At 38.5% G+C, this 27,383-nt stretch overlaps 1 protein-coding gene across 1 annotated transcript in view; it reads right to left on the bottom strand.

The window, feature by feature from the left end:
* PLOD2 (procollagen-lysine,2-oxoglutarate 5-dioxygenase 2) overlaps positions 1-27,383 on the bottom strand; it is a gene marked incomplete at its 5' end in the record, with an annotated part of 326,945 nt that overhangs the window by 8,266 nt on the left and 291,296 nt on the right. Inside the window, 5 exons of the mRNA XM_081086033.1 lie at positions 834-899; positions 13,857-13,970; positions 15,550-15,612; positions 16,721-16,862; positions 22,778-22,903. Coding sequence (XP_080942159.1) covers positions 834-899; positions 13,857-13,970; positions 15,550-15,612; positions 16,721-16,862; positions 22,778-22,903 — 511 coding nt within the window. The remainder of the gene's footprint in view (positions 1-833; positions 900-13,856; positions 13,971-15,549; positions 15,613-16,720; positions 16,863-22,777; positions 22,904-27,383) is intronic.

The following is a 27,383-nucleotide window of genomic DNA, read 5'->3' as shown; positions in this document are numbered from 1 at the left end:
AGTTGCCCTTTAAAATGTCTTTTTAAAATGATTTATGGTATAATTTGTGACAGAAATGAAAAGTTATTGTGTATGCAGTGCACTAGAACATATAACATATATTCCTTAATAATTGTAAAATAACTCTTTCAATATGTATAAAATAAAAACATTCTAAATGACCAGAAAACATTGTGTCATAGTTTAATTGGCAGTATTTTTTCTTTCTTTCTCATAGTATACAAAATAAAGAGATAACTCAGAATCAAAGATTCCTTATATTCTCTAAAATAATTACCAATAGTTTGGAATACTACTAATCTTAAACAGAGTTCATTTCGTAAAAGACATCTCTAAGAGATTCTTGGAGCCTAATTTCTTTCAAAGGTAAACTTTCATGAAAGATATCTGTCAATGGCTCCTTATTTTTTGTGGTTTGGGAAAGCTACAACATTAACTTATGGACACACACAATAGTGTGGTGATTCCGGGGGGCAGGATGTGAGGTGGGGGGCAGGGGGTAGAGGTGGAAGAGGGTATAGGGGGGATAAGTGGTCATAGGGAAAAAATGAAATAAAGAAAAAAATGAAACAAAAAGAAAGCTATGACATTGAGAGCACGCTTCAAAAAAATGCATGATCTTAAAATTTTTGTTCATCTACACATTCTACAGTTTTATAACTATATGATCCTTAAGGCTATAAAATTGGGAATTAAGCCATATGAATTTTACCTAAAGAGTAATTACTGCACTTTCAAAACATCCCCCACTAAAGCAGTATTGTAGTAATAATATGCCCTTCTGGAAAATATAGCAAAAAGTTCTACATATCATAATAATTATTAATACAAACCTGTTCAACTATATTTTCAGTGAAAATCTTTGAATAATCATGGTTTATATACTTTTCCTTCCAGTCCTACAAAAAATAATCAATTGCACATATTAAAGCAAATACCTTTACAAATACTTGAATAAACAATATAAAGTATATCCATTTTAGAAATTACTCAACTTATAAATGACTGTGTTTTAGACCACCGAAACCACAGTTTATGTTTTTCAATATTTGCCTGATTCTATGTATGATCATATATATTTCTATGAAATGCAAAATTTTGGTTTATGAAGCTTTATATCTCAGAATTTAAAAATGTGAAAAATATTACAGTGATTAGATTTGTATACTATATCCTATGCATCTACACAGGGTAGATAAATATGTGTTTAAAAGTGAACAATACAAAATCCTATCAACAAATATTAGTAAATATTAACACATTAGTCAACTTGAGTATTATTTACATAGTGAATTACTTTAAAATAATTTAAATTTTAAAAATGTATTCAACATTTCTTCCTTCACTGCAGTTTTTAATATCTGTCAAAGAATGATCATAGGGTTCATAACACATTCACTTCCTTAAGTTACTAAATTTAAGATATAGTAAAAATAGATTTTCTTGATATTAATTCATGAACCAATTCTCCTCTTTGACCAATCTCTGACACATAAAGCACACACTGAAATACCTCAATTTTTGTCAATATCAGCTAGGAAATCCTTTCCCTGGGTCAAGTGTTTCATTTAAAACCCCAATTATTTAGAGAGTATATATTAAAATATGGAGTGAGTTATTATTTAAAAAGATCTCTTCTTAAATGTATGTAGGCAGCCTAACGAATTCTTACGTTTCTCTTTATAAAGTACAAATATAGGAAAGTGACAGGAAAGAACTGAGGTACAGACATAATATAATTCAAATCAAAACATGTTCCAAAAATATTTGTCTGAAATTATACTTTTCGAGGCCAGATTTCAAAGGATTCAGATAATTTATGTACATTATTAGTTTAACATATCTCTGCTTATATGTAGCTAAGATATTTCTGATATAGAGAACCAAAACTATCTTTAAATTCTTTAATAAATTTCATTTACAGTATATAAGGATCAAATTACTATATTATCTCATTACTCCCTCTAACACTTATTAGTTTTTGGATTTCAAAATATGGGGAAAAATTAGAAGTAAATAATCATTCATAACATTTCAGAATCCTTCTGTATTCTTTCCTATGTATCATTACTGAAATTAAAGAAAAAATCCCCTAAGACTTTACATTAATTTTTTATTTAGACCACCTTTCAAATATCATTGAACAAACTGTGAACTTACTAATTTCTTATAAGTTCTGATAATGGGAAAATCATTAAATATGTTGCTATGCATATCCCCTACAAGGTGTATCTATATGGTGAATTTCCAAAGAAGACAACAAAGTAAAGCCATAGAAAGAAAAGCTGTTCCAACTCACTGGTGATATCACTGCATAGTCTCCAAAGATTTGAATTTTTACACAAACATCTACATTTCAGTACATAATTTGGAATATTTTTTTCAGGAAGCTAACATTACCTAAGAAATCAAATAATACTCTTTTTCAAAATAACAAGAAATTTAGCACTAAAGTAAAATATGTAATTCCACCCTCACCGTTAAAGAAGCTTCTTCTTAAGTCCATGAAAATGTGCAGCTAAATGGACTGGAGGTGCTTTCCTTTATTTATCTACTAGAGGCCTGGTGCATGGATTCATGCACCGGTGGGGTTCCTCTGCCTGGCCTGCACCCTCTCGCAATCTGGGACCCCTCAGGGGATGTCGGACTGCCGGTTTAGGCCTGATCCCCGCAGGCAGGTGGCCTGCAGGTATCAGGCTGAAATCATCAGTCCAACGCCGCCTGCTGCTCCTGCTCATCCTGATCCTGCTGTGCCTGCTGCAGGCTCATGCCCAGTCAGTCCCGATCAGGAGAGGCTCGCAGCCATGAGCCCTGCATTTGGCGCCAGTTGGTCAGCTGAGCGGCGCTCCCACTGTGGGAGCACACTAACCACCAGGGGGGAAGCTCCTGCATTGAGCATCTGACCCCTGGTGGTCAGTGCATGTCATAGCTACTGGTCGACTGGTCATTTGGTCACTTAGGCTTTTATATATATAGATTTATGTTTTATTAATCCTCACATGAGGATATTTTTTCCATTGATTTTTAGAGAAAGTGGAAAGGAAGGAGGAGGGAAGGAGAGAGAGAGAGAGAGAGAGAGAGAGAGAGAGAGAGAGAGAGAGAGAGAGAGAGGAGGAAGAGAAGAGATAGAGAAACATAGATATGAGAGAGACATCAATTGGTGAAAATACTTTTAAAGATATTTATTTTTTATTCAACAGAGTATTCAGAGACCATTAAATTTCCTATTCCTGGTTGTCAATTACTCCTACATAATAAAACAGAATTCTGATCAGGTGGATTAAGAGTTTGTAATTTAAAAATTTTACTATTGGCAAGGGAAAACCCTAGATAGTAGTATTACAAAGATGATCCTTTAAGAGAGTATTTTCCCTTGAATAAATGTGCTGACTTCACTACAGAGAACAGACAAAAAAATAAAAATAAAAAGGTTAATTCCTGTAGATTCAAATCTTTCAGGAAAGAAATAATTTTAGAATTTAAAAGGAAATTGTTTCCCAACTTAAGACTTTCGATATATGTTAAATCCAGTTACTCTGAAATTTTCTCTGGCTATCTTTGGTATATATTCACAAATTGTTTTAAAAAATAAACAAGGAGAGATAGAAAATGGTAGCCCAATAGGCAGATGTGCCATGCACCTCATCCTGGGGCCAGACTGGAAAAGCAACTAAGTCAGAGAACATCAAACCAGAATTCACAAGTTAGATACAGCTCAGGAGACAATTTACAACAAGAAAGGGCAGAGAACACCTGGAGAACAGTAGGAACTGGGATCTGGACTGAAGAGGGCCAGCTGGCCAGTGGGCCAACAATGTGAGGAGGAAGCTGCGGTGCATCAAAGCCACTTGGCAACAGGCATAACATCCAACTGTGAAAAAGAAAAGCCACAGATTTGCTGCTGGCATGCAAATCTGGACATAACATCACAGCCTCAAAAGGCTGAGGCAGCCTGAACAGCTCAGTGCCGGGGGAAGAGAAACATGCAGTTTAGTGGTTGTTTTGGTTTGTTTTTGTCTTTGCTATTAGGCACTAAACCCAGAACATAGGACTTTTCAATTGCAAACACTCACCTGAGGCTTCTGCGCAGGGAGAGAGGCACAGACTTGAGGAGTCTGAGGAGAGGCTGAGGAGGGAAGTAGGGCAGAGAGACATGGCCAGGACTCCTGCATTCGGACATTCTTAAAGCTTCAAAACCAAAGTGGCCATTTCTTCTCTGAAGAGCTAGCCCCTCCCAGTAGCCACAAGACAGGTAATATAGCCTGCATTTTGAGTTATATGAAGGAAAGAAGGCAGAGGCCAAATTTACACGTTTTAATAGGCCCAAAGAACCCTCAGTGACTGGATAGGAAGATGTGCCGGTCTACCCCGCTATTCTGGGAACCAGACTGATAAAAACTCCAGATTGCTAGCCAACCCCACTGGCCTCCATACAAGGATCTCTGAATAACCAAGGCCAGAGTAATATTTTGGGATACTCATGGAGGAGTACATCTGGGTCAGGGAAAAAACATCCATCTGATTCCCAGAAAGCCAAACAGCACCACTCACTCCTAAAGCCCTATCAGTGATTAAGATTGACAGTTGGCAGACAGGCAAAGCAGACAGATTGGTCCCACCTGCTTATAGCCAAGGCCTGTGGAGAAAGACACAAGCATAGTAGTGGTAGATTGATTGGAGCTTCAACAGGGTGCAAAAAGCCAAAAGAGCCCTAACCGGTTTGGCTCAGTGGATAGAGCGTCGGCTTATGGACTGAAGGGTCCCAGGTTTGATTCTGGTCAAGGGTATGTACCTTGGTTGCAGGCACATCCCCAGTAGAGGGTGTGTGGGAGGCAGCTGATCAATGTTTCTCTCTCATCGATGTTTCTAACTCTCTATCCCTCTCCCTGCCTGTAAAGAATCAATAATAATAATTTTAAAAGCCAAAAGTTAGTGTCTGACAGTGGTCAGCACCTAACTCCTTAAAAGGAAGCCCAGAATTGGCACACAGAAGAGTGGGATTCTAAACAAGCTGCCACAGGGCATTAAAATTCAGCTGAAGTGATTGAAGCAAGTCTTGCCCCAGAGGGGTGTCTCCAGCACAGAAGTTCTCCCACTGCAGACACAGCTGATTCTCACAGCCAATTGGCCTGGAGGCCAATTCCTCCCAGTGATACCTACAACAATCAAGGCTTAACTACAACAAGACTGTGCACAAAGACCACAAGGGGGTGCACCAAGACTGTCCTCCTCAGGTAATTGGGGAGGCTGAACCACTGGGCCCTAGAGGACACTTAGCACAGAAAACCACTTTATCAACACAGGGAAGCATAAAAAAATGCGGAGACAAAGAAACAGGACACAAATGACAGAAATGGAGGAAGCTAACTACTGGATATAGAGTTCAAAACCACACTTTTAAGGTTTTTCAAGAATTATCTAGAAACTGCCGATAAACTTAATGAGACCTATAAGAAATCTAATGAGACCCTCGAGGTTGTGATAAAGGACGAACTAGAAATTAAGCATACGCTGACTGAAATAAAGAATATTAAACAGACTCCCAACAGCAGACTAGAGGATTGCAAAAATCCAGTCAACGATTTGAAATACGAAGAAGCAAAAAACACCCAACCGGAAAAGCAAAATAAAAAAAGAATCCGAAAATACGAAGATAGTGTAAGAAGCCTCTGGGACAGCTTCAAGCATACCAACATCAGAATTATAGAGGTTCCAGAAGAAGAGAGAGAGCAAGATATTGAAAACCTATTTGAAGAAATAATGACAGAAAACTTCCCCTACCTGGTGAAAGAAATAGACTTACAAGTCCAGGAAGCGCAGAGAACCCCAAACAAAAGGAATTCAAAGAGGACCACACCAAGACACATCATAATTAAAATGCCAAGAGCAAAAGACAAAGAGAGAATCTTAAAAGCAGCAAGAGAAAGAAAGTCAGTTACCTAAAAGGGAGTACCCATGACTGACAGCGGACTTCTCAACAGAAACTTTGCAGGCCAGAAGGGAGTGTCAAGAAATATTCAAAGTGATGAATGCCAAGAACCTACAACCAAGATTACTTTACCCAGCAAAGCTATCATTCAGAATTGAAGGTCAGATAAAGAGCTTCACAGATAAGAAACAGCTAAAGGAGTTCATCACCACCAAACCAGTATTATATGAAATGCTGAAAGGTATCCCTTAAGAAGAGGAAGAAAAAGAAAAAGGTAAAGATACAAATTATGAACAAATACACATCTATCAACAAGTGAATCTGAAAATCAAGTGAATAATCTGATGAACAGAATGAACTGGTGATTATAATAGAATCAGGGGCATAGAAAGGGAGTGGACTGGCTATTCTTGGGGGGGAAGGGGTGAGGGGGATGCGGGAAGAGACTGGACAACAATCGTGCACCTATGGATGAGGACAGTGAGTGGGGAGTGAAGGAGGAGGGTGGGGTGGGAACTGGGTAGAGGGGAGTTATGGGGGGGGAAAAGAGGAACAAATGTAATAATCTGAACAATAAAGATTTATTTATTTATTTATTTATTTTAATATATTTTATTGATTTTTTACAGAGAGGAAGGGAGAGGGAGAGGGATAGAGAGCTAGAAACATCAATGAGAGAGAAACATCGATCAGCTGCCTCCTGCACACTCTCTACTGAGTATGTGCCCACAACCAAGGTACATGCCCTTGACCGGAATCGAACCTGGGACCCTTAAGTCTGAAGGCCAATGCTATATCCACTGAGCCAAACTGGTCAGGGCTGAACAATAAAGATTTAATTAATCAAAAAAAAATTCGGCTGAAGTGAATGACACTTCACTTTTTAATTAATTTATTTTAGTATTATTATTTTTTCACCTTTTACTTCCTTGCTTCTCCTTTTTCATCCTGTTTTTCTTCTACTTTCCCCATTTTAGTTTTTCTCTTTCCTTTCTTTTTACTCCATTTTAAAAATTGATCTTCTTTATCTGTTTTATTGATGTGTTATTATTACAGTAGTCTCTGTTGGCTTAGTCATATAGCTAAATTCATCTTCCCTGCTGTCCTACTTCATTTCCCCTTCTTTTTTATTTCTCTGCACTACTCAATCCTTTCTTCTTCCTCTCTCTGGCTCTTTTCTTCTCCTAATTTTTAATTGGTTTCAATTCAGGCCATATGCTCTCTCCTCTATTTTCCTTTTCAAATAAATAAATAAAAATTTAAAAACATTTTTTTATTCTTGTCCATTCATTCTCTTTCTTCCTCCTCTATAATAAACCATGGTCCTTCCCCTATTCATCCAATTCCTTAACCTTTCTGTACTTAAGCTGTGCCTCTACAGATTCTGTCCCTCCCCCACTTTCCAGGTTTTCTGTGTGAGCTTTTGAGTTTATTTTTATTTATTTTTTCTTTTCTCGATATCCTTTTTGTTCTGTTTTCTCTTTCCTAATTCTCTTTTTTCTGGTGGTCACTTTTTTGGGGGTTATAATTGTCTTGTGTATCTTCATGTTCTGTTCCTTTTGTGTTGTGTCATATTGTATTTTGTGCTGTTCGGTCAGCACTTTCACAATGGCTGACATGATGTGGTAGAGAGTGAACAGCATAATCAGACACCCTGAAAGGAGACTCCACCCAAAAATGGGACAATAACATTCAAGACCCAACTACATCAGGAGAGCCCAAATATCTCAGGCAGGTGGACTCCCTGGAACACCCAGTCCAGAAGACCTGAGAGACTGTATCACTGGTTCCCACAAAACATCTACTACATAACAGCAACTGAAAAAATCTGGGTGGCATACCAGTTTGATCCAATACATAGAAACAAATACAAAAGAACAACAAAAAATGTGGAGATGAAAGAAAAGGAGAAATCACCAGAAAAGGAAATAAATTAAATGGTTGGAAGCAATTTGTCAGAGGAAGAATTCAGAGTAATGGTTGTAAGGATGTTCAAATGGCTGGATCAGAAATTCACCAACATTTGTAAGAATCAAGAGGAAATGAAGAATGACATAGCTGCAATGGAACACAATGGAAGGTTTCAACAGGAGACTAGAAGAAGCTGAGGACAAATCAGTGAGTTAGAAGACAAGGTAGAAAAAACACCCAAGTAGAGCAGCAATTGGGAAAAAAATTAAAAAGCAGGAGGAAAGTTCTAAGGGAGCTTTCGTACAACATGAAATGAAACAACATCTGCATAATAGGGGTACCAGAAGGAAAGGAAGCTGAGAAAGAAATAGAAAACCTGTTTGAAGAAATAATGACAGAAAACTTCCCTGATTTGGGGAAGAAAAATGTCATACAAGTCCAAAAAAGCACACAGAGTCCCAAACAAGATGAACCCAAAGAGATTGACATCAAAACACATCATAATTAAATTGGCAAACATCAATGACAAAGTAAGAATCTTAAAGGATGCCAGAGAGAGACAGAAAGTTACCTACATGGGATCTCCCTTTAGTCCAGGGGTGGGCAAACTTTTTGACTCGAGGGCCACAATGGGTTCTTAAACTGGCCCGGAGGGCCGGAACAAAAACATGGATGGAGTGTTTGTGTGAACTAATATAAATTCAAAGTAAACATCATTACATAAAAGGGTACGGTCTTTTTTTTTATTTTTAGTTTTATTCATTTCAAACGTGCAGGATCCGGCCCGCGGGCCGTAGTTTGCCCACGGGTGCTTTAGACTATAAACTTATTTCTCAATAGAAACACATCATGCCAGAAGGGAAAGGAATGAAATATGCAAAGTGATGAAAAGCAAGGGACTAAATCCAAGAATACTCAATCCAGCAAGCCTATCATTCAAAATTAAAGATGAAATCAGGACCTTCACAGACAAAAAAAGGCTAAAGGAGTTTATTACCACCAAACCAGCAATGCAGAAGATGCTAAAGAGACTGCTATAAAAAGAAGAAATAGAAAGGGAAGAAGGAACACAGGCATAAGGAATAAAAATGGCAACAAACAGTACCTATCAATAATAACCTTAAATGTAAATGGGTTAAATGCTCCAATCAAAAGATATAGCTGAATGGATAAGAAAACATGACACATATATTTGCTGTCTACAAAAGATCCACCTCTGAACAAAGGACTCACACAGACTGAAAGTGAAAGGATGGAATTTTTTTTTTTTCAAGCAAATGGAAATGAAAAAAGAAGCTGGGGTAGCAATATTTGTATCTGACAAAAGCCACTTCATAATACTAAAGGGATCAATACAACAAGAGGATAACTCTGGTAAATATATATGCGCACAACACAGGAGTACCCAAATACATTAAAAAAAAAAAAAAACTTCTGCAAGATATCAAGGCAGAGATCTACAGCGATACAATCATAGTAGGGGATTTTAATACCCCATTGACATCACTGGACAAATACTTTAGACAAAATATCAGCAAAGAAACAGCAACCCTAAATGACTCAGTAGATCAGATGGAATTAGGTGACAACTTCAGAACATTTCACCCCAAAGCTATGGAATATACATCCTTCTCAAGTGCACATGGAACATTTTCAAAGAAGACCACATATTAGGACACAGGCTAAGTCTCTACAAATTCAAGAAGATTGAAATCACATCAAGTATCGTCTCATATTAGAATGGCATAAAATTAGGTATGAACTACAATAAAAACAATCAAACACATGGAGGCTAAATAGCATGCTATTAAACAATGAATGGGTTACCAAAGAGATCAAAGAAGAAATGAAAAACCTTCAAAAAACAAATGAAAATGAAAACACAACAATCCAAAATCAATGGGACACAGTGAAAGCAGTCCTGAAAGGGAAGTTCATAGCACTAACTAAACAAATAAACAAACAAACAAACAAAAAACACAAACAAACAAAAACCACAAACAAACAAAAAAACAACAAGAAAAACTGGCAGTAAGTTATCTAATTCTACAATTTAAATAACTAGAAAGAGAGCAACAAGAAAAGCCCAGAGTAAGTAGAAGGAAGGAAATAATAAAGATCAGAGCGGCAATAAATGACATAGAGACCAAAATAACAATATTAAAAGATCAATAGAAACAACAGCCAGTGCTTTGAAAGGATAAACAAGATTGATCAATCTCTAGCCAGGTTTACCAAGAAACAAAGAGAGAGGACCCACATAAACAAAATTAGAAATGAAAAAACTGAAGTTACATCTGATCCAAGAAAGGATTCTAAAAAATACTGCGAACAACTTTTTTCCAACAAACTGGATGAAATGGACAAATTCCTAGAAAAATATAATCCTCCAAAACTCAATCAGGAAGAACAAGAAAACCTGAATAGGCTGATAACAACTGATGAAATTGAGGCAGTAATAAAAAAACTTCTAGCAAACAAAAGCCTTGGTCCAGACAACTTCACGGGGGCGGTTTTACCAAACTTTCAAATAAGAATTAATACCAATCCTCCTTAAACTATTCCAAAAAATTCAAGAAAAAGGCACAATTCCAAGCTCTTTCTATGAAGCTAGTATTACCCTAATTACAAAACCAGATAGAGACACTAAAAAGAAAGAGAATTACAGGCCAATATCCCTGATGAACACAGATGTTAAAATCCTCAACAATATTCTAGCAAAACATTAAAAAGATCATACACCAGGACTAAGTGGGATTTATCCCAGGGATGCAAGGCTGGTACAATGTCTGCAAATCAATAAATGTGATACATCACATAAACAAACTGAAAGACAAAAGCCACATAATCATATCACTTTTGGCAGAAAAAGCATTTGAGAAAATCCAACACTCTTTTGTGATAAAAACTCTCAGCAAAGTAGGAATAGAGGGATCATACCTAAACATAATAAAAGCCTTATATCACAAACCTACAGCCAACATCATACTCAATGGGCAAAAACTAAAACCATTTCCCCTAAGAACAGGAACAAGACAGGGATGTCCACTTTTACCAATCCTGTTAGACATAGTATTGGAAGTGCTAGCCATAGTGATCAGATAATAAGAAGAAATAAATGGTAACTAACTTGGAAAAAGAAGAAATAAAACTGTCATTGTTCACAGGTCACATGATATTGTACATAGAAAACCATAAATACTCCATCAAAAAAAAACTACCAGATTTAATAACTGAATTTGGCAATATAGCAGCATACAAAATTAACTCACAGAAATCTATGGCATTTTCATAGACAAATAATGAACTCACAGAAAGAGAAACTAAAAACAAAATTCCACTGACCAAAAAAATTGCAACAAAAAAAATTAAGATACCAGGGAATAAACCTATCTAAGGAAGAAAAAGACCTGTACTCAGAAAACTACAGGATGTTGAAAAAAGAGATAGAGGAAGATATTAACAAGTGGAAGAATATACTGTGTTCATGGATTGGTAGAATCATCATTAAAATGTCTGTACTACCCAAAGCAATCTATAGATTCAATGTAATTCCCATTAAAATACCAATAGCAAATTTCACAGACCTAGAACAAACTCTCCAAAAATGTATAAAGAATAAAAAAAGACCCCGAATAGCCTCAGCCATCCTAAGAAAGAAGAATAAAGTTGGAGGGATCACAATACCAGGTATCAAGTTATATTATAAAGTCACTGTTCTCAAAACTGCCTGGCACTGGCACAAAAACAGACATATAGACCAATGGAACAGAACAGAGAATCCAGGAATTGACCCAAGCCATTATGCTCAATTAATATTTGACGAAGTAGGCAAGAGCATACAATGGAGTCAAAGTCTCTTCAATAAATTGTGTTGGGAAAATTGGGCAGATACATGCAAAAAAAAAAAAATGAAACTAGACCACCAACTTATACCATTCACAAAAATAAACACAAAATGGATAAAGGACTTCAACCTAAGATGGAAAACCATAAAATTCTTAGAAGAATCCATAGGCAGCAAAATAGCAGACATCTCTCATAGCAATATCTTTACCGATACAGCTCCTAGAACAATGGAAACTAAGGAGAAAATAAACAAATGGACTACATCAAAATAAAAAAGCTTCCGCACAGCAAAAGAAATCATCAACAAACAACAAGAAAGCCCACTGCATGGGAGAACATATTTGTCAATGTTATCTCTGATAAGGGTTTAATCTCCAAAATTTACAGGGAACTCCTACATCTTAACAAAAGGAAGATAAACAATCCAATCAAAAAATGGGTGAAGGACCTAAGTAGACACTTTTCAAAAGAAGACATACAGTAGTCCAAGAGACATATGAAAACATGCTTAAAGTCACTAATCATCTGAGATATGAAAATCAAAATAACAATGAGGTACACTCTTTATTGGCTATCATCAACAAATTAACAAACGACAAGTGCTGGTGAGGATGCAGAGAAAAAGGAGCCCTTGTGCACTGCTGGTGGGAATGCAACTGCATGGATGGACCTGGAGAGTATTATGCTAAGTGAAATAAGCCAGTCAGAGAATGATAAATATCATATGATCTTACTCATTTGTGGAATATAATGAACAACATAAACTGATGAACAAAAATAGATCCAGAGACATAGAAGCATGAAACAGACTGTCCAACCTCAGAGAAAAGGCAGGGGATAGGGGGGATAAGAGAGCAACCAAAGGACTTGTATGCATGCATATAAGTATAATCCATGGACACAGACAGTAGGGGCTTGACGGTATGTGATGGGTGTTGGGACTAGCTGGGGAAAGGTCAATGGGGGGAAAAGGAGACATTTGTAATACTTTAAACTATAAAGAATTAAAAAATAAAAAAGACATGACAAGTGATGGTGAGGATGTGGAGAAAAATGAACCCTAGTACACTGCTGGTGGGCATGCAGACTGGTGCAGCCATTGTGGAAAACAGTACAGAATTTCCTCAAGAAATTAAAAATGGAACTCCCATTTGACCCAGCAATTCCACTTCCAGGAATATACACCAAAAAATCAGAAATACCAATCAGAAAGAATATATGCATCCCTATGTTCATAGCAGCACAGTTTACAATAGCTAAGATTTGGAATCAGCCTAAGTGCCGATCAGCAGATGAATGAATTAAAAAATGTGGTACATCTACACAATGGAATACTATGCTGTGGTAAAAAAGAAGGAATTCTTACCATTTGCAACAGCATGGATGGACCTAGAGAGCATTATGCTAAGTGAAATAAACCAGTTAGACAAAGGTAAATATCACATGATCTCACTCATTTGTGGAATATAATGAACAACCTAAACTGATGAACAAAAATAGATCCAGAGACATAGAAGCATTGAACAATCCATCAAACTGCAGCAGGAAGGTGAGAGCATAGGAGTGGGATTGATAGATCAATCAAAGGATTTGTATGTATGCATATAAGCATAACCAATGGACACAGACAGTAAGGGGATGAGGACCTGTGCTTGTAGGAGGAAGCACATGGGGAGAGGTTAATGGGAGATAAAGGAGACACATGTATACAATACTTTCAACAATAAAGAATTTTAAAAAATTTATACAAAATGTTAAAAAATAAAAATTATAAAATGAAGTTTATTTTCTTAAACTAATGCTTGATTTTTCTTCCTAAAAATCAAAATGTAATATTATCAGATGTGAGCTACTTGTAACCATTTTTTTTTTCTCAAGTTGTGGTTAAAAATTTGATGTGCTTTTCAATATAAAATAGAAATACTTGGAGAAATAAATTTCCTTTCCCAAACCTAATATATATTTTTATAAAAAAAGTTCTTAGGCAGGTTTAGATCTACTCTATAAAACATAAAATATAATTAATTACATCTTTTTAAAATTGATATGATTTAAAAATATATTAAAGGCTCTTACCACATTTTCATATTATTAACCCAATTTATTTTAACCCATTTAGAATTACAGGAAAACAAGTAATAAATAAAGTTGAGTGTGAAATACATACCACAGGATTTTCAAAAATCTGCCAGAGGTCATTGTTATAATGGGAAGTATTGTAATTTGCAGTTGATAATAGTCTTCCAAATTCATGTCTATTAGAAATGTACATAAATACACCCTATATGTCAAAAAATAATAATATTAACAATCATAGAGTAAAGTACAAGAAAATATATTTAACCATAGGAAAATATGAGATATCAATTTTAACTTTTATATTTTCATTTATGAACATGCATTTTTATTTTTCATATAAAATGTATATGATTAAAAATTAAATTATTTTTTATTCATTATGAATTCAGACACCACACAAAACAAATTGCTTGCACTGCCACCCAACTGAAAAAAAAAGAAGAGGCAGAATGGTTCTTTTCTCATTGATCCTAGATACAGACATCAGGGGAAAATTCCTGTTTAAAATCAGAAGTATTTTTGAGACAATGTGCAATTAACTGTATCTCTTTTGGCTTCTTATCCTTTCAAAGAAGACATCACATTTTTAAACAAGAATTCAAATGTCAATATTCTTTCATCAGTCTATTTTATTTTTTTATTTTCCTAATGTTTAAAAACTGAACACAGAAACTACTCGTACATTAAAAGGCGGCTAAAAATCAGTCTCATATCTTTGTGCCAAACCAAATAAATGTGGCAACACCACTAAAGTAAGATTGTTTCTTTTTATACCTGTTTTAATGGTAAAAGAGTTAGTTATCCTATATAATAAAAAGGTAATATTCAAATAGACCGAACAGCAGAACATCAGAACAACCAATCAAAGTGTACTATGCTAACGATATGCTAAGGCTGTTCAACAGCTCGCTATGACATGCACTGACCACCAGGGGCAGAGAGTAGACCAGTCAACCAGTCATTATGACGTGCACTGACCACCAGGGGGCAGATGTTCTGACTGGTAGGTTAGCTTGCTGCTGGGGTCCGGCCAATAGGGACTGAGCAAGATGGGCCGGACATGCCCTGGGGCACTCCCACAGTCCCTCCCTGGCCTTGATTGTGCACCGGTGGGGTCCCTTAGCCTGGCCTGTGCACTCTTGCAATCCTGGACCGCTCGGGGCTATTTCGGGGAGCCGGTTTCAGCCCCATCCCACAGGCTACTCCCCTTGGGAGGGTGCCAGACGCAGGGTTCATGGATGGCAAGCGCTGCTGCCTCTCCCAATTGGGACTGACTGGGCGCAAGCTGCAGCAGGCACAGTGGGTCCAGGATGAGCAGGAGGGGCAGGTAGGAGCTGCAGGTGGCATTGGACTGATCCCTGCAGGCCACCCAGAAGGACCCCACCCATGCACAAATTCGTGCACTGGGCCTCTAGTTAATAATAAAAAACTCATAAAGAGTATCCAATTCTAATTTTTATCAAGATGTATTTTATACTTACTCCTACCTTCTCTCCCTTAAAAAAACAAAAAAACTAATGGAAGGGATTTATGCTTCATTTTCTCATCTATTATAATACATCAGTCATAAAATATAAATCAGCCCAAAGAATTGAGAGTTGAACATCCTTCAATGCCCACCCCCAATACACAAAGTTTATAAGCACATACGTAGATTCAGAAACAGTGAATACCAACAATTTACCAAGCTAAATGGAAAGAACACTCTTTAAGTAACTTATTGCTAGACAATATACCATATTCAATAAACAAAAACAAATAAAAATAAATAAAAATAACACCTTTGGGGGGCTGAGCATTTGGAATGTTTCCGGAGTAGGGGAGTCTTTTTCCCTTTGTAAAGTCTAAAATGAAGAGAAGCATGGGATAAGTTGACCTGCAAACCCACTCTCTCATGTAGTCTCAGGTAGTAAAATAGCAACCCTTCATGAAAAGCTGACATTCTGAAATGCCCCTCTTAGAAAACATGCAGAACAAGCAAAGCTTAGAGCACACAAAGAAACAACTCTAACCCCTCTTTTCCCCTTGTGAAACATAAATCCAAGCTCATTCAGTAGTATAATTTCCATTAGACATAAAATTAAGACAAAGAGAAAAATGTGTAAGAGAGGCCATTCTGGGATGCGCTGTTGAGTGAAATTAGCCAAACATGAGCACAAATTACAATTATAGATACTGAGGATATTTAATAACAATGCACACAGGTTTGTAGGAAAAACAAACATATTCACATAACACATGCCTTATTAAACTAATAAAAACTACTTGCCAACTTTTTTGATTGTTCACAAAATTACATTTGCTTACATAAATTTGAATACAATAATCAAATCGTTTCTAAAACAGAAAACCATATAAATGTTTAAAAAGATTTTGAAAAACAAATTATTTTCTATAGTCATTTAAGTTATATAATGAAAGTAGATTTGTAGAATAGCAATTTATCATTAATTTTTCACATAGATTAAATATACTACATATCTCAATCCATCTCCCAGTTAAGTGGTAAGACATGCAGAGATATTGATAATAAAATATGGACACTGATTTTCAGAGCAAAAGTGTGTTCTTAAATGTGTAAATGATCATTTCATCTAGGCTTTACCTAATTAATTTTATTGAGATCAAGTTTTCAATACAGAATTACAAATAAAAGTATATATTAATTCTTAAAAATGCTATGCTGATTTGTAACAAATTCATATTTATTATTGAATCCCACTGTTGCTGATGAGTTAGCTTAAGCAGTAGCCTAATTTTTCAAGTATTTAATAGGTAAATATTCAAAAATTATTCTCCATAATTGTTCCCAATTTCCCAACACAGAATCAAAAAAATTGGCTAGTATTTACAAACTAGAAAGAAAAAGGACATCAAAAGAAAATAGCACATCAATTGAGAAAGCAAGCCATCTTCTAAGAACATTGAACAAGCCATCATCATATACCCTACCATTTCTCTAGCATTTCGGCAAAGAGCCATGTCAGGATCCAGTCTATCACGAACAAAATAGTTCCTTTCATTCATCTCTGATCGAAGTGTCTTCCCTTTAATTAAGTATACATTAGCCATGTATGGGACATTCCATATTCCTCTGAAAGTAAAGAGAAGACATTCCAAAATACCACAAATATAAAATACTTAGTTTTATTTTTTTATATATTTTTAAAAATATATTTATATTGATTTTTATACAGAGAGGAAGGAAGAGGGATAGAGAGCCAGAAACATCGATGAAAGAGAAACATCGATCAGCCGCCTCCTGCACACACCCTACTGGGGATGTGCCCGCAACCAAGGTACATGCCCTTGACCGGAATCGAACCTGGGACCCTTCAGTCCACAGGCCGACGTTCTATCCACTGAGCCAAACCGGCTACGGCACTTAGTTTTATTTTTGTTTTAAAGATAAATGCCTTATATGTTTAAGTTATATATATAAATTATTGAATTAAGCCCTAACTGGTTTGGCTCAGTGGATAGAGCGTCAACCTGCGGATTCAAGGGTCCCAGGTTTGATTCTGGTCAAAGGCATGTACCTTGGTTGTGGGCACATCCCCAGTAGGGAGTGTGCAGGAGGCAGCTGATCGATGTTTCTCTCTCATCGATGTTTCTAACTCTCTATCCCTCCCCTTTTCTCTCTGTAAAAAATCAATAAAATATATTCTAAAAAATTATTGAATCAAATTACATGCAAATACAAATATACTTAATGCCATTTGACACACACACACACACACACACACACACACACACACACACATTCATACATGATATTTATACAGTGTGTCCCCAAAACATGTACACACACTTTAACAGCTGATAGTTCAATCGACGTTTCTTTCTTTTCATCCAGACTAAACTTTAAACAAAGGAAATTCATCCTAAAATGCTATTGGAAGTTTGAAAACGCAATTGAAGTACAAACTCTGCCTTTATAATTATGCGAAGTATGTTTGCATTCTTTCGGGACATCCTATATATGAGATTATCCTATCTAATAAAAGAGAAACATGGTAATTGGCGTACGACGCTACCCTTCCCATTGGCTAATCAGCGAGATATGCAAATTAACTGCAGGCCAAGATGGCGGCCGGCAGCCAGGCAGCTTGAAACTAACATGAGGCTTGCTTATTTCAGTGATGGAGGAAACCAACATTCCCCGCCTGCCTTGCTGGCCTCTGAGCCTGCAGTCTGAAACATTGTAACAAATATAGAAGATAAACAAAACCCCAGAAACCAGCTTTCCGTGAGCCGGGATCTCAGAGCTGGAGTTGATACAGTGTCTCGATTATAGAACCCAGCAGAGGCCTCAGAGCTGGAGCCAGAGCTAAAGCTGGCCCAGAAAAAAAAGAAAAGAAAAAAGAAGCAGTTGGGAGCTTCAGTCACCTGCGAGCCTGAAAACAGCCCTCAGCCCCTCACCCAGACTGGCCAGGCACCCCAGTGGGGACCTCCACCCTGAAGGGTGTGTGACCAGCTGCAAACAGCCATCATCCCCTCATCCAGGCTGGCCAGGCACTCCAGTGGGGACCCCCACCCTGGTCCAGGACACCCTTCAGGGCAAACCAGCCAGCCCCACCCGTGCACCAGGACTCTATCCTATATAGTAAAAGGGTAATATGCCTCCCAGCACCAGGATCAGTGGAGCCGCGAGGCCTCCCAGCACCGGGATCAGCGTGTCAGGGGGCAGTGCCCAAACCCCCTGATCACTCTGCGGCTCTGTGTGTGACAGGGGGCGGGGCCACAACCTTCCTATCCGCCCTGCTCTGTTCGTGACAGGGGAAGGCGCCCCAACCTTCTGATCAGCCCTGCTCTGTGCGTGACAGGGGGGAGCTCCCGAACCCCCTGATCGCCCTGCGGCTCTGTGTGTGACAGGGTGCGGTGCCCCAACCCCCTGATCGCCCTGCGGCTCTGTGTGTGACAGGGTGCGGCGCCCCAACCCTCCTCCCTCCCCCCACGGGCCCTGCTCTGTGTGTGAAAGGGTAGAGCCATAACCTCCCCATCGGCCCTGCCCTGAGTGTGAGAGTGGCGGCGCCCCAACCCCCTGATCAGCCCTGCTCTGTGGGTGATAGAGGGCAGCGCCCCAACCCCCGTTCCCCCCACAGGCCCTGCTCTGTGTGTGATGGGGTAGAACCATAACCTCCCCATTGGTCCTGCCCTGAGTGTGACAGTGGTGGTGCCCCAACCCCCTGATCCGCCCTGTTCTGTGTGTGATGGGGGGCGGTGCCCCAACTCCCCTATCGGCCCTACTCTGTGAGTGACAGGGGGAGCTCCTCAACCCCCTGATCGACCCTGCTCTGTGTGTGACAGGGTAAGGAGCCCCAACCCCCGTGATGGGCCCTGCTCTGTGCGTGACAGGGGGCAGTGCCCCAACCCCCTGATTGGCCCTGCTCTGTGCGTGACAGGGGTGGTTCCGCAACCTCCCCATCAACCCTGCCTTGAGTGTGACAGGGGGTGGTGCCCCAACCCCCCAATCGGCCCTACCCTGAGCGTGACTGAGGGTGGCATTGCAACCTCCCAGTCCGCCCTGCTCTGTGCATGACAGGGGGTGGCCCCCCAACTCCCCAATAGGCCCTGCTCTGAGCCCGACCAGGGGCTGCACCTAGGGATTGGGCCTGCCCTCTACCACCTGGGAGCAGGCCTAAGCCAGCAGGTCGTTATCTCCTGAGGGGTCCCACACTGCGAGAGGGCACAAGCCAGTCTGAGGGACCCCCCTTCCCCCCTGAGTGCACAAATTTTTGTGCACCGGGCCTCTAGTCCTATATAATAAAAGCCTAGGTGGCATAACGCCCTCGTGCGACACCCTTGCAAGACATCATCACAAGATGGCTGCCACAAGATGGCTGCACACACAGTGGAGGTGGAGCCTGGTGGCTGCTCTGCACAATGAGGCCTGGGCGGTCCTGAGGCTCTGCGCGGTGCAGAGGAGGCCGGTCCCGGTGTCTCTGCTGCCTCACAGAAAGAAGGCGGGTCACGGAAGGGGAGGGCAGTTATGGGTGATAAGGCTGGCAGGGGAGGGCAGTTGTGGGTGATCAGGCTGGCAGGGGAGGGCAGTTGTGGGTGATCAGACCAGCAGGGGAGGGCAGTTGGAGGTGATGGGGCTGTCAGGGGAGAGTAGTTGGGGGCTAACAAGCCAGCAGGGGAGCAGTTAGGCATCAATCAGGCTGGCAGGGGAGTGGTTAGGGGGAGATCAGTCTGGCAGGCAAGCAAGCAGTTAGGATCCAGCAGTCCTGGATTGTGAGAGGGATGTCAAACTGCCGGTTTAGGCCCGATCCCTGCAGGGACCGGGCCTAAACCAGCAGTTGGACATCCCCCGAGTTGTCCCAGATTGTAGAGGGTGCAGGCCAGGTTGAGGGACAACCATCCCTGCCCCTGAATGAATTTCATGCACCAGGCCTCTAGTTTGGTATAAATTACATTGTTATGAGATAAATCACTACCTTCCCTAGAGAAACTTTATTTTAAGGCTGATATATGTTTGGCATTTTGACTGTCACCCCTCAGTTGTTACAGTTAGAATATAATATTCTGTTGTACAGAAGGTGTTTCCCTTTAAGGTTAAGCAGTTTGATAGAAAAAAAATAATGCCATACAACTTGTTTTCTAGAGCTGGTTTATACTGGCTCCCCAGTGATAACTTGTAACTTCACTAAGTCTATGCTCAGTGACTTCACATTAGAAGCTTGAAATCAGCCACGGTAGAAATATTTACACCTTAGAAATTGGCAAACATTATAAACCAGGACATCCTCCAACCCCAAGAACCAGCTGTTAACATTTACCAGCATACTACTCAATATAGCCTAAAATACTCCTTAAATATATCCTCTTGAAATTCATTAAGCCACCTCAAATTTTGTTAAAAAGGAAAGATATGAAGAAATATAATCAGAAGGAGATGGGAGGTACATTATTTGGACCTTCATTCTTCCCACAGACCTATCTCCTCACTCCCAATATGACTCACTTCATAAGAACAATATAAGAAAGGATTTGCCTGAAGGGATATACATGCCTGTTGCTTTTAGAGAACAGAAAGGGAAGATCTTGACCAAAAAAATGTACATATTAAAAAAATATGATATCATTTTGTTTCACTAGATGTGCGTATAAGAGAAATGGTCATAAAAAAAATAAAGAAAAAGAAAACACACACATAAATTTGTCATAAGATGTCATTCCTTCATGCAGTTTTTGTACATGAAGGAATGTACACGTGTATTAACTAGATTAAAAATCTCTACCTTTTTTTGTTTGTTTGTTTTTAATCCTCACCTGAGGATATTTTTCCATTGATTTTTCTTTTTTAGAGAAAGTGGAAGGGAGGGAGGGGAGGAGAGAGAGAGAGAGAGAGAGAGAGAGAGAGAGAGAGAGAGAGAGAGAGAGAGAGAGAGAGAGAGAGAGAGAGAGAGAGAGAGAGAGAGAGAGAGAAAGAGGGAGAAAGAGAGAGAGAGAGAAAGAAAGAAAGAAAGAAACATTGATGTAAGAGATACATTGATTGGTTGCCTCCCAAACAATCCCTGACTAGGGCAGGGAAATGAACCTGCAACCCAGGTATGTGCCCTTGACCCAGAATCGAACCCGTGACCCTTTGGTCCATGGGCTGATGCTTTAACCACTGCTCAGTCAAGGGTCTACCTTCTTCTTATTCTCACATTTTAGACAATGACAGGAGATTAGACAGAAAATCACATTTATATAGCAACTTAAATAAAACATGAATTTTCTGCCGAAACTGGTTTGGCTCACTGGATAGAGCATCAGCCTGCGGACTGAAAGGTCCCAGGTTCGATTCCGGTCAAGGGCATGTACCTGGGTTGCAGGCACATCCCCAGTGGGAGATGTGCAGGAGGCAGCTGATCGATGTTTCTCTCATCGATGTTTCTGACTCTCTCTCCCCCTTCCTCTCTGTAAAAAATCAATAAAATATATTAAAAGAAAAACCACATGAATTTTCTATTCTACTTCTGTGAACTCTTATTTCTACTATACCCACAGGCACTATCAGGCATACGGTCTATACAAATAATGCCAGAGACAATAAGTACTTTGAAATAACAGAATATAATCTTAGTGGTTTCTCAGCTATCTGCTTCTTAATTTCAACTAACAAAGCCTTCATCATATTTATATCACTCAAATTTGCTATTACTATTTTCACAAACACAACATCTTTTTAATACTCAACTGTTGAACAAGAAATATTTATGTGATTTTCTTTCTAAATTTAAGGACACATATTTTAGTTATGAAAAAAAATGTTTGCCCTTTTCAATTGGTCTGATGTACTTGAGAAACTAGGCAAAGTATTTATGATTCAGTCACTTTGGTTCATTTTCTGTATGAAAAAGAATGACACTCTCCTGTAATATTACTTTAGCAAAAAAACCTATTTCAATTGTGACTGTTAGTTTTAAAGATATCAACTATTATCTCAGAAAAAAATATCAATCATACACACACTTTATAACAAGTATATTCTTTTCAAAGTCTAGAAATTGAATTCAGATATTAGTGAAGAAATTGATCTTTAAAGTAGAATATTTTACACAGAAAACACCTGCAATAGGAAATGTTGGAAGATTTTGATTCTGAGTGTTGTTTGTTCATTTATAAATTTTTAAAAGCGGTCAAAACAACCTTCATCCTGGCAACAAAATACATTAGTTAAACTAAATTTGATTTCCAATCTTTTAACTAAAGAATATTACTCTTCTAATAATCAGTCATAAGATTGCTATCCATGGTAACCATATATTGTATATTAGAATTTCCCACAACTGTGAGTTTGTTCCTTTGAAGATTTAGAATTTTAAAAACATTTTTTTTGTAAAATAGTTGTTTACACTAATATTTCAGGACCCAAGTCATCCCCAGGTTCTCAAATTTCCATTAAATATAAAGAAAAAAGATAAATAGTAATAAATAAATAAAATTCAAGTAATATTAACAAGTCCTCATCTCTAGGTCATGGTATTTTACATTAAAAGATTAAATTAACTAACTTACACTCTATTCCCTTGAACAATATCCACATAATCTTCATATCGAGCAAAGTAGCCATCAGGACTTAGGGCTCCCCAGAAGTTGGACCACAGCTTTCCATGGCGAGTTACAAGAGGAGCAATTATCTTTCTAAAGAAAAAAAAAAATCCAGGTAACTATTTGTTTTAATCACCACAGAATTATGGTTCTGAACTTAGCTTGACACAGAATCATTCAAGTTCATTTAACACACATGTAGTTAGTCCATAAAACTAAAAGTAAAATAGAGAAATTGCTTCCCAACACTTTTTCTTAAATAAGCACTGCTGATTTTCAGTGATATTTCTTAAAAAGAGTAACAAAAGTAACTCAAAATGTGAATAAAAGTATAAAAAGGATTTTTAAAAGTCCCTTTCCTATGTCCAAAAAGGTGAGACTACCATATAGTATTTCAGAAACTATAATATATAAAATCAAGTATTTCATAATAGTCCATGGTGTATTAAGGTGTCAAATAAATATCTGTTGGGAAAAAAATGAATGATGATGGGCTAAAATATTTGTAAATAGGTCAGTTTTCCTAAAGTTAAGTCCTGAGGGCAAGTGCCGGGGGGTACAAGAGGCGGGGGGAGGGGGAGGTCAGTGGGAAAAAAAAAAGGAGACATATGTACTACTATTTGTAATACCTTAAACAATAAAATTAAATTTTAAAAAATAAAGTATGTTTATAATTTTTACAGCTTTTAAAATGGGCTGTGCTAACCCTGGCAATATGAAACATTTTTCTGGTTCTTTAACTATTTTAGAAAACGAAAGAGTAGATAACCACCATAGCATTCTAACCACCTACCAGAAAATAGTCCCTTTGAGAAAAGTATGTTACAAATCCAAAACATGTCACATTTCTTCTTCAACATTTTCCAAATAAACTCACAAAACCTGCTGTTCTTCTAAAATTACTTCTAAAGTATTGTGCACTATAGTGGTACCTCACAATTTTTAAAAAAGCTCACAAAACTTCTCCAAGAGAAAGCTATGCACCAACTATTCTTCATAAAAAAACCTATTCTCACAACACGCCAATGCTGTGAAGACCAGGCGTGACCTTTCTCTTATAATAAAAAAGTGAAACAGTCTATAAAATATACAACATGAAATAAATAATGAAATATTAACCAGAAACACTTATACCTTGATTTGTTTAAAATACATGGATAAATTAGAATCTATATATTTTGTTCATTTAAGAAATGATAATTCAATGTCAATAACTGACAAGAACAAATATTTAATAGAAAAAAATCTTGAATTTAAATCTCAGCTGCCTCCCAAAGATGGATGGGAAAAGAAATGTTGAAAATCAAAATCTAAAGTGTGCCTCAATGGTTTTGAGCATGGAAATACAAGAATAGAAGCTGGGGCCCTGGCCAGTGTGGTCCAGTTGATTTGGTCATTGTCCCATGCACTGAAGGGTCACAGGTTCAATTCCTGGTCAGGGTACATACCCAGGTTTTGAGTTCAAACTCACTTGGGGTGCATACAGGAGGAAACCAATCAATATTTCTCTCTCTCATTGGTTTTTCTCTCCCTCTCTTTCTCTGTCTCTCTCTAAAATCACATATCCTCAGGTGAGGATTAAAAAAAAGAATAGCAGCTGGGAGATTAAATAACTAAAGGAGTAAAATTTGGAGCACGGCAGTCAAAATCAGCGATAAGAGGAGGAGAGGAACAAGAGAACTGATGAGATGCTGGAAAGCCACATGCCCTAAGATGTGACCCATCCCCCTGACCCTCTAGCCTTCAGTCAAGTCTACTAAATCTTGAAAGAGTCTTGGTCTATGTCAACGCTTTATGTACACTACATGCTTGGATGCAGGTGTGTATCATGTGAAAATAATCCTTAGATAATTAACAGAAATTTATGAAACTGGAGAAATGATCAATTTTATTGACTCTTTACTTATGAGGGAAATTTTATAATTGACAAGGTTTAAAGCATTAGATTAATATTAAAGAGGATATATGTTAAATATGTATATGAATTCATTAACAATTCACTATAAGCATTACTAAATACCTATCAAGTGTCATATAATAAAAACATTAAATATTATAAAAAAGCATATCCTATATAATAACAGGCTAATATGCAAATAGACTGAATGGCAGAACAACCAAACAACCGATCACTATGACATGCACTGACCACCAGGGGGTGCGCCCGGAATATGGAAGGCATCAGCTGCTGCAGGATGGCACAGCAGGTGAGCAGGCCATTGGTTGCTGTCATCGGGGCAAGCCTTTGGTGACTACTGAAAATTCTATGCTACTATGCGCCGCAGTCCCACCTGCTGCTTGCACTGGCCCCAATCGCTCCACACTGTCAGTGGGTGTGAGTGGGGCTGGTGCTGTCAGTGCATTGGAGTGGCAGCAGTGGGAGCAGGGCTGCCAGTAGACAGGAGACCGGGGCTGCAGTGGGAGGGGCCAGGCAGGTGCACAGAGGATGGGCCAAGACTGCCTCTGTGCCCACCACAGCCTCACGGCCCACAGTTCCTTTCAAGGTGCATGAATTCGTGCATTGGACCCCTAGTGTATATTATACAGTATTAAATTTCAATCAAATTAAAAGGAAATTAACATGGCAATTTCAAGAAAATGTTACTGAATTCCACCAGGTTTTAAGAATTAAGCAGGAGAGATTAAAATGGCGGCAGAGAGATTAAAAATGGTGAAAGAATAGGTGATACTGCATGGACATGCTCCCAGGAACAAGCTGGAATAACAACTGAAATACGGAAAGGCTTCCTGAAAAATCAACAGAAACCTCACAGGAGAGAACCCTGATACCCAAGGACTGAAGGTGTGGAGACTGCATAGTGACTTGCAGAAGGGGTGGAGGCTCGAAAGGGCTGGCTGGGCACCCACAGACAGCAACTGAAGTCCCAGAGAGATATCTCAGCTGTGGTTGGGGGAGTACTACTGAGAACTCTGGGATCCAATCTCAAAGCTGGCCTCCCCAGCAGAAAGTCTCAAACTGAGGAGGATACCTACATAACATCTAGCTGTGAAAAGCAGTGGGGTGCTATCTGCCATGGAGTGGCACCTGAAAGTTCCAGCATCCTCTTGAAAGGCCAACACACAAAAATTCCCTATGGAGCCACTCACCTTGTGCTCTGGCAGAGGAAGGGTGAAGTGGACTGGAGCTGTGAGAGCAGAACCCAGGCCTGGGAATTTGGGGGATAGAACTCAGAAGGCAGACCTCCCAAATTTCCTGGGCTGTTATTCCACCATGCAGCAAAGGCCATCTTTCCCACATAGACATCTGCCTTGTCTTGGGGGAAGACAGTTGACACACCCTATTGGAAAACACCTTGCCCTGAGACTACTTAAGAGATTAAAAGTAACAATTAGCCTCCAGGCAGAAGCAACTGCCCCACCCTGTTGAAAAACTCTCACCACACCTGAGAATGATTGCCTGGGGGTAATTCTCTGGAGGCTTTAAGTCTTTGACTGATCCAATTAGTCAGAAACAGCCTTTAACACAGTCTTGCACTAGAGATTGAGAGATGTAGAGGATCTACTTAATACATAGTCAGAAACTCAAACAGACAACCAAAATGAGGAAATAAAGAAACAAGCCCAAATGAAAGAACTAGATAATTCTCCAGAAGAAGAGATAAATGAAGCAGAGATAAGAAATTTATCTGAAACAGAGTTTAGAGTAATGATGGTAAAAATGCTCAACAGTATGAAAAAAGATATAGCAACTATGAAAAAAAGAACAGTATGAAATAAAGAATGACATAACACAAATAAGGAAAACATTAGAAAGAACACACAGCAGATTAGGGGAAGCTGAGGATCAAATCAGTGAATTAGAAGACAGAGTTGAAAATATCACTCAATTAAAGAACCAAAAAGAAAAAACAATTAAAAAACAGGAGGACAGCTTACGTGAGCTGTGGGACAGTGTGAAATGTAACAATATTAGAATAGCAGGTGTTCCAGAAGAGGCAGAAAGGGAGAAAGGCATAGAGAAGGTGTTTGAAGAAATAATGGTACAAAACTTCCCTAAAGTTTCCTTTCCCAGGTAAAGGAAAAAGTCACACAAGTTTGGGAGGCACAGAGAACCCCAAACAAGAAGAACCCAAACATACCCACACCCAGACACAACATAATTAAAATGCCAAAAGAAAGAATCTTAAAGGCAGCAAGAGAAAAGAAAACTACTACCTACAAAGGAGTTCCCATAAGGATGACATCTGATTTCTCATCAGAAAGTACAGGTCAGAAGGGAATGGCATGAAGTACTCAAGGTAATGGGAAGCAAGCATATGAAACCAAGATTACTATATCCAGCAAGGCCATCATTCAAAACAGATTTTCAAATAAAGAGCTTCCCAGATTAAAAAAAAAAAAAAAAAAGACTAATGGAGTTCATTACCACCAAGCCAGCATTATAAGAAATGCTAAAGGGATTGCTTAAGGGATTGCTGAGAAGAAGAAACAGAGAGAAACCTAGCTATATAGAATTAAAATGGCTATAAATAAGTACCTCTCAATAACCCTAAATGTAAATGGATTAAATGCTCCAATCAAAAGGTATAGATTAGCTGAATGAATACAAAAA

Source organism: Myotis nattereri, assembly GCF_964212035.1.
Source record: "Myotis nattereri genome assembly, chromosome: 3".
Lineage (NCBI taxonomy): Eukaryota > Metazoa > Chordata > Mammalia > Chiroptera > Vespertilionidae > Myotis > Myotis nattereri.
This window is presented reverse-complemented; position numbering and strand designations above follow the sequence as displayed.